Source organism: Sapajus apella, unplaced genomic scaffold (assembly GCF_009761245.1).
Source record: "Sapajus apella isolate SASKATOON/1434 unplaced genomic scaffold, GSC_monkey_1.0 scaffold29, whole genome shotgun sequence".
NCBI lineage: Eukaryota > Metazoa > Chordata > Mammalia > Primates > Cebidae > Sapajus > Sapajus apella.
The window spans coordinates 5,491,557-5,505,028 of NW_022436969.1; the positions used below are offsets into that span (position 1 = coordinate 5,491,557).

Below are 13,472 nucleotides of genomic sequence, written 5' to 3' on the forward strand. Positions count from 1 at the left end.
CTCAAAAAAAAAAAAAAAAAAAAAAAGTAGACAAAAATCCCTGCACTCACAGATCTTAAAGTTTAGCAGGGAGAGGTAAGATAATAAACAAGGTAAACATGGAAACATGTAAATAGTACATTAGTTGTTTGTAATCACCAGTACATTAGTTTTGAGGAGAGAAGTAAAGCCAAGATAGGAAATAAGAGCATTGGGAATGGGTTATAGTGCTAGAAAGGCCAGCTAGGAGGGGCTTCACTCAGAGGGTGAGGACGGTAGCCATGTGGTTATCTGTGAGAAGCAAGCTCTGGGGAGAGGAAAAAATAAGGAAAAACAAAATCTAAAAGCCATGAGGAAGGCACACTTCTGGCCTTTGAAGAACAGTAAAGAGGCCAGTGTGGCTGAGTAGGAGCACAAGGGAAGAGTTAATAAGCTTTGGGTTGGAGAGTTAAGGTGGGGGCCAGTTAAAGTCTTTAGACCACTGTAAAGACTTTGGTTTTTACTCTGACTTACTTGAAAGGCAAGAGAGGATTTTGAACAGAGGGGTGACCTGAGATGACTTAAATTTTAACAGAGTCACACTGTTGACAATTAGAGTGCACATTCTGGGTATGCCAAGAATGCATGGCCTTGACCACTCTTGACAGGGCTATTCCTCAGGACGGTATTAGTAGCCAACAACCTTGAGGAATGAGGTCATATCTCTCTGCAAAAAAAGGGGAGGCTTTCTCACTGCCTACTACAAAAGTGGTAGAGTTCTCAAGTTCAGGGTTTCTTAGCTATTAAGAAGACCCCTGGTATCCACCGGCTTCCTCTGTGCCAACAATGGCACTTGGCAGGCATGAGGAACTGGTACCATCATGAAATGTATGCTGTTTGCTGCAAAATGAGGTGGTCGTTGGAAGCAAAGTACGACCACCAGAGGCATTTTTTTTAAGAGAATATAAGAGTACTTTTAAATTAATTTATCATTAAATAATAATGGATTGGATATCCAAAGTGGCTTATGGCTTCTCAACTGGTCTCTAAGAACAATTATTTCCATATGCAGCTTAACCCCGTGCTCAGGAAACTTCCTCTATAAGGTTTGTACCACATTGCTACATACATATAAAAAAATGTTATATATAGTCTAGGACTCAGAAAATTACAGCCTGCAAGTCAGTTCCCTGTTTTTGTAAACAAAGCATTTTTGGTACATCACTATGCCCATTTATTTATGTAAATCTATTTTTGGTCTATTTCTAGTTTAAGCTACTACGGTATAGTTAAGTAATTGCAACACAGATTGCAATGCTTACATGGCTAAAATATTTACCCTCTGCCCCTATAAGTTTTCTGATCCCTGCTACAGATCAGCAATTTATACTCTTAAAAATTATTGAGAACTCCAAAGTGCTTTTGTTTGTGTTATACTTTTTGGTATTTACTGTATTATTGTTGAGAGATATCATGTGCCTTGGGATCCTAGACAATGCTCTGTTTTTCAGGGTTGTTTGTGCAGCTGGTAATCTTGAGACAAAGAAATGTCTTTCCTCAGATAAAGGGCAGGCTAGCTTATTGCTTGCTATAAAACCAAGAGAATCTTCATGCTTGGTGTTCCTTAGCTGTGAAGCAAACCATCTTTGTGCACAGCATTCAATCAGGCCATATATATCAACTCATCGACCCCGTGGGTCTTAGGGACAGAGGGAATCTACGCAAATATGCAATGCTCATACTGTTTGATGTGCCATGAGTAATAAAGTCTTTTGTTTCTGACCCAAAGGGTCTTGTGTCCTCTGCCAGGATCCATGAAACAGTAGCAGCTAATTTTATTAGTGTGTAGGTAGTGTAAATCCAAATCCTATGGGATTAGGGTCCTATCCTTAGGACCTTACTTAACTTTAATTATTTCCCTAAAGGCCCTATTATTGGGGGCTAAGGCTTCAATGTATGCACTTTGGGGGATCCAATTTCATCTACAACATATGTTAATATAAACATGTTTTTAGGAAACAATTACATATATATATATGTATATGTATTTTTGAGACACAGTTTTGCTCTGTCACAGGCTGTAGTGCAATGGTGCGATCTTGGGCCACTGCAACCTCCACCTCCTGGGTTCAAGCAATTCCCCTGCCTTAGCCTCCCGAGTAGCTGAGACTACAGACACGCACCACCTTTTTTTTTTTTTTTTTTGGTATTTTAGTAGAGACAGGGTTTCACCATGTTGGCCAGGATGGTCTCAATCTCCTGACCTTGTGATCTGCCCACCTCGGCCCCCAAAGTGCTGGAATTACAGGTGTGAGCCACTGTGCCCGGCCTACAGTTTTAATTTCTACTGGTCAATAGGGATTAGTAAAACCTACATAATGTTTGCTTTGAATAGGAATTTCATCTTGCAAGATTTTATAATATCATGCTTGGTCATTTGGAAAACTGGTTTATGAATTATGCAGATCTTCTGCATAATTGTTGATCCATGTGATTTCTAAAACATTAAATAATCATGCTTATTAATTTTTCACAAAGGAATTGTCAGGCTCATTGTGGCAAATACATGTTTTCAAAAAAAAATCTCCAGAGTAGCTGGGATTACAGGCATGTGCCACCATGCCTGGCTAATTTTTTGCTTTTTTTCTTTTTTTTTCAGAAGAGACAGGGTTTCACCATGCTGCCCAGGTTGGTCTCAAACTCTTGACCTCAGGTGATCCACCCACTTCAGCCTCCCAAACTGCTGGGATTATAGACATCAGCCACTACACCCAGCCATAGTTTTTCAAATTTAAATGACGGGTACCAAATTTGGCAGGTGAAATGAATCATCTGGGTAGATTCTCTCTAATTCTACCTAAAAACCTAAGAGATTATCTTTCTCTAATCTCTGAAATGCAGAGAATTTTTTGTTTATCACTGCTATCCCCAGTGTCCAGAAGAGTGCTTAGTGCATAGTAAGAGCCTAATACTGTTGTTGAATGAAGGAATCCTATAGCATTGCCAATCTTTGGGGGAAAAAACTTCCCTTGAACCTACATTCTTCTCTAGCTACTGTTCTGTTTGTCTACTCTCCTTTATAGCCAAACTTCTTTTTTTTTTTTTTTTTTTTTTTTTTGAGACGGAGTTTCGCTCTTTTTACCCAGGCTGGGGTGCAATGGCGCAATCTCGGCTCACCGCAACCTCCGCCTCCTGGGTTCAGGCAATTCTCCTGCCTCAGCCTCCTGAGTAGCTGGGATTACAGGCATGCGCCACCATGCCCAGCTGAATTTTTGTATTTGTAGTAGAGACGGGGTTTCACCATGTTGATCAGGATGGTCTCGATCTCTTGACCTCGTGATCCACCCGCCTCGGCCTCCCAAAGTGCTGGGATTACAGGCTTGAGCCACCACGCCCGGCCTATAGCCAAACTTCTTAAAAGCACTATCTTTACTTCCTATTTCCTTTTCTTCAATTTTTTATTTTGGAAAATTTAACCTTATTAAAAGTATAAAGTACAACGAACAACTAATACCACACTCATTGCTTGGATTCATGAACTATTCACATTTTGAAGTATTTGTTTTACCTCTCTCAATTTACATACAGGCACACACACACACACACACACACACACACACACACCACACACACACACACACACACACACACACACCACACACACACTTTAATGCTGAAGTTCCAAACATCATTATATTTCATCCTTAAATATTTCAGCATCTATCTCATTAAAACAAGGTTGCCCTGGGCCAGGTGTGGTGGCTCACCCCTGTAATCTCAGCACTTTGGGAGGCCGAGGTGGGTGGATCGCTTGAGGTCAGGAGTTCCAGACCAGCCTGGTCAACAGTGTGAAACCATGTCTCTCCTAAAAATTAACTTGGCATGGTGGCAGGTACCTGTAATTGCAGCTACTCAGGAGGCTAAGGCAGCAGAATCACTTGAACCTGGGAGGGCGAGGCTACAGTGAGCTGAGATCACACACCTGCACTCCAGGCTGGGTGACAGAGAGAGACTCCATCTTAAAACCAAAAACCACCAAAAACCCCCCGCCAAAAACCCACAAGGTTGTTCTTATATAATTACATTATAATCATCACACCCCCAAAATTTAAAACAGACACAATATTATCTAAGATACACTCCATATTTAAGTATCTCTGGTTGTCCTCAAAATGTCCTTTGCATTTGTTTTTCCCACATCCAGTATACTGCCAAAAATCATGGACTACATTAATTCTTTGGTCTCCTTTAAACTAGAAAAGTTTCCATGCCTTTGTTTTTCATTAACATTAACATCTTTGATATATTTTGTAGAATGCTTTACAACTGAGATTTAGCCGATTGTTCCCTCAATCAGATTTAGGTTAAATCCAATGGCAATACTACTACTAAAGTCATGTTATTTCTTTTCCATTGCCCACGGCGGGAGGCATACAATGCCAGTTTATCCTATTATAGGAGATGCTAAGTTTGATGGTGATGGTGGTGTCCACCACAACTCTCCACTGAAAAGCTAGTACACTTTCTTCTCTGTGATTAACAAGTAATATACCATGTGAATATCCTTTTGCCAGCCATCTGTTGCTTGATGGTTTTAAACCCTCTTGATTCTTGATCTTTCCTCTCCCTTTTTCATTCATTCATTCATTCATTCATTTATTATTTTGTAGAGACAAGGTCTCACTATGTTGCCCAGGCTCGTCTTGAACTCCTGGCCTCAGGTGATCCTCCCATTCTGGCATCCCAAAGTGCTGGGATTACAGGTATGAGCCTTTTTCTTTTAAATTCACTCCAGTCATGCTTTCATCACCATCACTCCATCCAAGCTGTTCTTGTCAAGGTCACCAATGGTCTGCACATCACTAAATCCATTCATTTCACAGTCCTCTTTTCATTTGATGGAAGTGAATCAGTTAACTCTTTCTTCAAATACTGTTTTCACTTGGGATCCAGAACACTGGCCTCTTCTCCTCCTTTGTAGACTATGCTGGGTCCTTCTCAACCTTTCCCTGGCCTAATGTCTCTAATCTAAATCAGTTCTTGCCTGGATTATTGAATATAGCCTGTAACTTATCTCCCTGCCTCTACACTAAGTTCCCTATAATCTATTCTTAATATAGCAGCTAGAGAGACACATTAAAAGTATACATCAGATTGTGTTATTCCAACATGTAAAAACTTCAAATGGCTTTCTGTATCATTTTATTTAATACGGTAAGTCTATCCAAGGCTTTCTAGCCCTACAACATCTAGCCCCCTATCTCTGAATACTTCATTTCTTACCACTGTATTTCTTGTTGACTTGCTGTAGTGTAGTCATGTTGGTGCTCAACAAGTTTTAGATTTTGAAGCATTTCAGATTTCTAATTTTTGGATTATAGATGCTCAGTCTGTATGCTGTAGAATAGAAATCTAACTATAATAGCCTATTTGCTATTTTTTATAAATATGGAACATGCTACTGTCTTGGGATTTTGCCCTATTGTTTCTGTGTTTGGAACACCAAAGCAAATAACTGCCTGGCTTGTTCCTTCACTTTCTTCAGGTCTCTGTTCAAATGTCTCCTTTTCTTTTCTTTTCTTTTTTTTTTTGAGACGGAGTCTTGCTCTGCCACCCAGGCTGGAGTGCAGTGGCTAATCTTGGCTCACTGCAACCTCTGCCTCTTGGGTTCAAGTGATTCTCCTGCCTGTAGCTGGGACTACAGGCATGCACCACCACGCCCAGTTAATTTTTGTATTTTTAGTAGAGGCAAGGTTTTACCATATTGGTCAGGCTGGTCTTGGACTCCTGACCTCGTGATCTACCTGCCTCAGCCTCCCAAAGTATTGGGATTACAGGTGGGAGCCACTGTGCCCGGTCCAAATGTCTCCTTTTCAAAGGGATCTTCCCTGACCACCTTGTATATACCAGTCACTGTCTATACTCCTAACCTTGTTCTCTCATTTTATTCACAGTAATATATATATATGTAGTCTGTCCTCCTCTCTTAGGCTTTCATAGGGGCAGGAATTTTTATCTGTTGCGTTCACCTCTATATTCCCAGAACCTAGAACAGTATTCAATATGTAATAAAAATTCAGTATTTATAGACAGAATATTTGTTAAATGATGGGCTGTTTATATATTTTATACTTTTGATGGTGAACAATCTTTGGGAATCCTGCACTATAATATCCCTAAGTACAGAGTTATCAACTCACATGCTTATTACTGTGTTATTCAATTCCTTATTTCTGGACCTTTAGGACTTTATTTTTGTGTTTAGCTATGCATTAAAAAATGTTAACAATCATTATAGCACTGCAGATGTTTACAGCAGGATAATTTTTAATTTAATGTAATTTGCCAAGCGCCAGAACTTGTTCCTAAAAAAACATTTTCTTTTAAGCCAAGTACAGAAAGACAAGTATGTTATGATCTCACTTATATGTGGAACCTAAAAAAACTGAACTCATAGAAACAGAGAACAGAATGGTGGTTAACAGGGGAGGGCTGAGGAGGGAAAGAGAATGGGAAGTTGATAGTTCAAAGTTACAGAGTTTCAGTTAGGAGAAATAAATTCTGGAGATCTACTGTACAGCATAGTAATTAAAGTTAGTAATAATGTACTGTATACTTAAAAATTGCTTAAAAAGAATAGATTTTAAATGTTCTCATCACAAAAATAAGTATGTGAGATGATGGGTATATTAATTAGCTTGATTTAAATCATTCCACAGTATATACACATACAAAGCATCACATTTACAATCATAAATACATACAATTTTTTCATCTGTCAAAAAACTTTAAAACATCTTTCTCAGTACAAAAATGTATAAGGAAAAAAGAAATCTAAAAATAGGTGTTTCCTTACTGTATCCCTGTTTTTTTTTTTAATCTGGATACTGGCAGAGCTTCATAGCAACTTGCCAACATGGCTGACTGAGTTTGTTGGACTTTTCTGCCTTGGAAAGAGCAGCAGCTTGCCCTCCATGAAAGAGAAACTTACTTGGGATGTAAGTTTCCCTTACTTGTGCCAAAGGCTTCTGTCAGCTCTCCTACCTGTGGACTTAATGGAATACTTTCTTTCATCTTCTTAGAAACAGTCTATGTTGTCCAGGCTGCAGTGTAGTGGCTATTTGCAGGCATGATCATAGTGCACTACAGCCTGGAACTCCTGGGCTCAAGCCATTCTCCTGCCTCAGCTTCCCAAGTAGTTAGGACTACTGCCATGCACCACTTTGGGGACCTGAATAGCTTTCTTCACCATCATAGTATCCTAGAAAACATAGCCTCTGAGCAAGGAACTGATTGTGAGGAAATAGGGTAATTGGCTTATGTTCATGAGATTCATTGGTTTTACTATATTCTCTTATCACCTTGAATTAGCCAGCCTGACAGAATTCTAGAATAGGCTATGACGACTCAAGTTACAGCAGCAGCTGTGTGACATCTTATAGGGCTAGGGTTCTGTTCTATAAGATCCTGTATGTATCCTGAGCCATAACTAGTAATTCATTTTTCACATAACCTCAAATCTAGGAACGAAGGAATAGATGTGTCTCATGAATACCTTTAATGGTCCACTTGAAAATCTTTGTCGCTTGTTCCCACTTGGTTCTGCTAGTTTAAGGGTTCTAGTTCCCAAAGGAAAGAAGAGGAGAGAAGTGGGGAGTATATTTCTATCAGAGAACATAATTTCACTGAACTATAAGCTGAGATTGCCACTTGGCCATTTTAGACTCCTCATGTTATTGAACCAACAAGCAAATAAGGGGTTACTGTAACAACAGTATGATTTGTTCTCATTATCAATGGAAATAAAGTGACCATTACACAATAGGACAAGGGAAGAGGCATCAAAAATTCAAAGGATTTTCTGGAGGCTTCTCTTAGCATTCCCCTGTAAAGTGTAAAAAGTTAATGGAAGGCACTATTACCCATTAGGACAAGATCATTAAAGGCCCAGTCTTCATAAATAAAATTTATGTTACCTGCCAGGTAGAGAACCTAAAAAAACCAAAATGCTGGTATTAGCTATTTCTGTTTTCATTTCTGCAACAGGTCATGTGTCCACAGTTTCTATTTATTAACTTCCTATTTCTCCTACCAAGTCTACCTTTTCCTCTGCTTGTACTTCATAAGCTTACAAAATAGCACTGCAAAGTATGGTTGGTACCATAGCTGTGTTCTCAATAGTCCACTGCAACATTTTATCAGGTTGCTTGGTATAGTACGTCAGAGTAAAAAACAGACATAAAAATAAGACGTAGACACAAACAAAACAAAACAAAAAAAGAAAAACTTGATCTCATAGTTAAAGTGTTATAATCCCTAGAAGTAGAAATCAAGTCAGAAGACTTTATTCTACCTTCCAAGAATAGATATTTGAATTTACATAACATGCATAGAAAATCATTTGGCCTAAAGGAAGTAGCATGATATAGTACAAAAAATATAGAATAAAATAAATAAAACACTCTGAGTTCTAATTGCAATATTGCTATTAACTAGGAATGTGAACTTTTTTTGTTTTGAGACAGAGTCTCACTTTGTTGCTCAGGTTGGAGTACAGTGGTATGATCCTAGCTCATTGTAGCTTCAAATTCCCGGCCTGAAGCGATCCTTCCACGTTAGCCTCCAAAGTAGCTGGGATTACAGGTGTGCACCATCAACAGCTGGCTAATTTTTAAAATTGTTTTTGTAGAAGTGGGGTCTTATTACATTGCCCAGGGTGGTCTCAAACTTCTGGAATCAAGTGATCCTTTTGCCTTGGCCACCCAAAGTGCTGGGATTACAGGAGTGAACTACCACACCAGGCTAGGAAGGTAAACTTAACAAGAGCAACAAAAATCACTTAACCCCTAAAAATCTCAGTTGCCAAATACATAAAATAAAAAGGTTTTCAAATGATTTTTGTTAAAGGTGATTTTTCAAAAGCTGAATAATATTTCCTTCAATCAAAATCCCACAAGAAAGTACACTAGATGAAATGAGTAAAATGTAGACGGGGGGTATCCATGTGTAGGCGAACAAGTACACAATGTTCATAACCTCCTGTCCCACCATGAGAACTGAAGACACCAGAGCAGAGTTTCAGACCAAGATGATCAATAAAATTCTCAACAATTAAAAAATTCCATAATTTTCCTGACTGAGATAAAATAAAATACTCTGTATGTCTTCAGAAAGCAAACAAATTAAAACAGAAAAATTATGTAAACCTGGAAAATGTTGTGTTATGATTTAGAAATAAAGGATAATGATGTAATGATAAATGCAAACAGAAGATGGCAGGCTTCAAAATATTTAAAGATCGAGTGTAGTAACTTGGTTTATTTAGGGCATAGATTTAGGAGACAAGAAATCGAGTACAGTAAGAGATCTCTAATTGAGAGGATAAAAAGTCTGATATTTGCAGCATGTAAATCTATACCTTCTAATTACTAATTAGATAACTCAGATTAAAAGGATATGTGCAGCTGACATAAACATTCTGATATTTGTTGTAAGAATATAATCCACTGCTTTACTGCCTGGTTAATGCTTTGTAAAATAGTATCTTATAAGTATTGTCAGTGCAAATCAAATTTTTTATTTAACACAGGCATAAAGACCATAACACTATTTCCCCATTAGTTTATTTGGCTCTAAATAATAGTAAAATCAACTTTGTAGAAAACTATTTAAAGTCTGGGTATTTAACTTTTCATAAAGTCAAAATCACTTATATTGGATTCTATAGTATAGTCTTATTCTCATATACAGGAATATACAAAAATTCACTCCTAGAAACTAGGTTTCTCTGGGCTCTAGCAGTGTTTTCTGGGGAGAGTTTTGTTTGGTTGGTGTTTCTCAGACAGGGTCTTGCTCTGTCGCCCAGGCTAGAGTGCACAGACACAATTATAGCTCGCTGTAACCTGAAAAGGACTCAAGCCATTCCCTTGTCTCAGCCTCCCAAGTATCTGGAACCATGGGTGTGTATTACCATGCCTGGCTAAGCCCTATATTTTTGCATTGGATTTGAGTGTACCATTAAACAAACTCATTACTGTAGCTGGGTGTCAAAACAAGAATAACAACTTATCCAGAAAACAAACTACATGCTAGAAATTATGTAGAGATCATTGCTACATATTAACGCATGAGTATAGATTCACAGTTTAGGGTGCTCTGACTCTCCTAGAATGGAGAAGATGCATTATATATTTCAGTAGGAATTTAAATGTCCATCTAATTCTTTGTTAAAAGCAGAAAGATTATTTCTATGTGAAGCAAGCATCTATATGGTACAATATTCATTTGGAATAATAAACAATAAATAGGAACTGTATATTTCTCTTACTTGACCATTTATAAACAGTTACTTTGGTCACATCTTTTCAAAAGACCTTGTGCTCAAAAAACGAATGTGTTTCTTTATCTAACCAAAATCACTGTAGTTTCTGACTAGCTGAATAGTTACATTTATAAAATTTGTACCAACATCAATATTTTAATGCAACATAATTTTGTCATGTCTCTCAAAGCAATACAGCATTTACATTGAATATTTACTAAGCTTTTTATTTTAAGAGTCCTATAGGCAGAATATTTACTAAACTTCTAAAAAATATATTAATCAATTCATGACTCACCTTCCAAGCATGATAAGTACCAGAAGGATCTGTCTGATATAATCTTGGGATACCATCATCATCAAAACCTACAATTAAGGCAGAAATACCAAAAGGTCTTCTTCCATTGCTTTGGGTATATTTCTGAAAAATAAAGCATATTTTTAGAATAAAACTATTACTTACAAAATAAAAAATTCTAATAATAAAGCATTGCTGTCCAAATCATCCACTTCCCTAAATTCTACATATATTAGTGATCTTTTTCCTGACCCTTCCTGGAGCAACCTCAATTCATGATGAAATTTTAAAAAATTATGCTATACAGCCGGGCGCGGTGGCTCACGCCTGTAATCCCAGCACTTTGGGAGGCCGAGGCGGGTGGATCACGAGGTCAAGAGATTGAGACCATCCTAGTCAACATGGTGAAACGCTGTCTCTACTAAAAATACAAAAAATTAGCTGGGCATGGTGGCGCGTGCCTGTAATCCCAGCTACTCGGGAGGCTGAGGCAGAATTGGCGGAACCCAGGAGGAGGAGGTTGCGGTGAGGAGAAGGTTGCGGTGAGCCGAGATCGCGCCATTGCATTCCAACCTGGGTAACAAGAGCGAAACTCTGTCTCAAAAAAAAAAAAAGAAAATTATGCTATACAATAAAATCATAAGTTTGTTTACATATAGTCTTAAAATCATTTTCTTGTTACTTTGTATACATTTGGTAACATAACTAGAATATAATCTCTAATACAGCAGAGAACTATGCCATACATTTTGGTTCTCATTAATGCTGATTTCAGTAAGTTGTGCTTTAGAAACATGTCCTCAGCTTACCTTGAGGGATGCTATAAATGTTACTATTATTATCAAGTATTCTTACTTGACAGTATTATCATCAAGGACATTCTGTTCACTATATACTAGGTTATCTCTTCTTAAAAACCCAAATAAGACATTTCTTTCAGTCCCAAGACAAGAAAGCCTTTGTTTATCCTGAAGAAGAGCACGCTTTTTCCTCACAGATCATGGGTCTCTGGAAACCAATTGTATGTCTTTTTGCTTTAGTGTCAGGAAACTTCCTGGAATTTGTGCTCTAAGGAGCAGAATTCACACTGAGACTGGTGCCCCAAAAGTCATGCAAAGAAGCATTCCTGACAGAAAGCTAAGCACTAATTTTTTTTTTTTTTTTTTTTTTAAGAGATGGGGTTTCATCATGTTGGCCAGGCTGGTCTCAAACTCCTGACCTCAGGGGATCCGCCCTCCCTGGCCTCCCAAAGTGCTGGGATTACAGGCGTGAGCCACCACACCAGCCTAAGGACTAAATTTTTAGGCAACTTTATATAACTATAAATAATTCTGTGGCTGTATATAACTGTATGTAACTCTGTGGCTTGAAATAGCTTTATGTCAGCTTTCTTCCTGGTCTTGCCTATGTAGCATATCTATTTTCTTATTTTCCAATTTTATTATATGTATTTAAAAATATATATATATTTATTTTTAGGTTGGATGCTGTGGCTCATGCCTGTAATCCCAGCACTTTGGGAGGCTGAGGCAGGCAGATCTCTTGAGCCCAGGAGTTCATGACCAGCCTGGGCAATTCAATCTCCAGAAGTATAGAAATCTCTTTAAAAGATCAGACTTACTGTTTTTTCAACTTGAATATAATTCCCAGAATTAATACCAATCAAGATTTCTGTGATTAAATCAATCCATTTTACTGGAATAAAAATATGATATAAAGTGTGAGAAATAAGAAATTTAATAGATTTAAGAGACTGGTTGGAGTTAACTGTGGTACTTCTATGAAAAAGGAGAAAGCTTGACAAAGTATGTTAGAATATTAGCTTACCTGCTTTAAAGTTGCTATGAAGCGAGTTATATACTCCACAGTGACTGGGTCCTCAACTGTAAGCTTATGGCTCTGGCACTCCACACGGGCTCTGTTTATTACTACTCTAGCATCAGCAGTAAGTCCTGTAAAAATTGTCAAAGCTTCACAAAAAACATTTTTTACAATACATTTTTCCTTATCAAATGGGTTTTTGCCACAATGAAATCTTTCTTATCCATTTTTTCTCAATACATGCTCATTTTAAAAGATATGTAAAATAAAGTGTCATTTGTCCTACATTCTGGTTTATTTTGAGATTTAAGTTGATGGATTCTTGTTTGTTTTTTACAGATGATGTTTTAAAGAATAATAGTTTAAACACTAATAGTAAACTGGATTTCTTCTTATGAAAACAAGAATATTACTTCATTATTGAATATATACTCACTGAATTCAAACTACATTAGCACAACTGTGACAAGTCATGTCTCAGGTTTTTGTCTAAAACCAAGAGTTCGAAATGAAGAATGTTAAAATAGAAAACACTTGACTTTGCTCTTGCAATACCAAACTATCATGTGATAATTCTCAACATTTCTATAAGGAGATAGAATGTGTTTTTACCAAAAGAGTAAGAAACGGACCATGAACTTTAACTGATGCAATGGTTGTCAACATTTCTATTAAACTTCGGCATTTGACTTTTCCATGTACATTTTGTTTCTTTTCCTACTCTCTTAATACTAACTAAACTGCTAAGGAAGTGCATTCACAAAATCTTGGAAATGCAGTCATTTCTAACAAAATCATCAGTCTTTTGCTGTCACAAATTCTTGTTTCCCTTCCATATCATTTTTAATCCTGTTTCTACAAAGCTGAAAGAATCTTCAGTCCCCGAAGACAGTTAATATGAAAATGCTACTCTTAATAATCATCCATAGGTTGATTAGAAATTGTAATCAGATACTTAGTTAAATGAAGAGAAACTGATTCTCTTCTTCCCTTTGCAAATGTCATCTATGAGAAAGAAATGGCAAGAAACTGATTTAGTCTTTCCTATGTATGAAAATGTCACTCAATTTAAAA

The 13,472-nt window shown here is 37.4% G+C and overlaps 1 protein-coding gene across 1 annotated transcript in view; it reads right to left on the minus strand.

Moving 5' to 3' along the window:
- The window catches only part of PSMA8 (proteasome 20S subunit alpha 8), a 55,776-nt gene that overhangs the window by 23,005 nt on the left and 19,299 nt on the right, over nt 1–13,472 (minus strand). The window contains exons 3-4 of the mRNA XM_032293148.1: nt 12,405–12,529; nt 10,578–10,700 (exon numbers count right to left, since the gene is read on the minus strand). Of these exons, the coding sequence (XP_032149039.1) occupies nt 10,578–10,700; nt 12,405–12,529 (248 nt within the window). The remainder of the gene's footprint in view (nt 1–10,577; nt 10,701–12,404; nt 12,530–13,472) is intronic.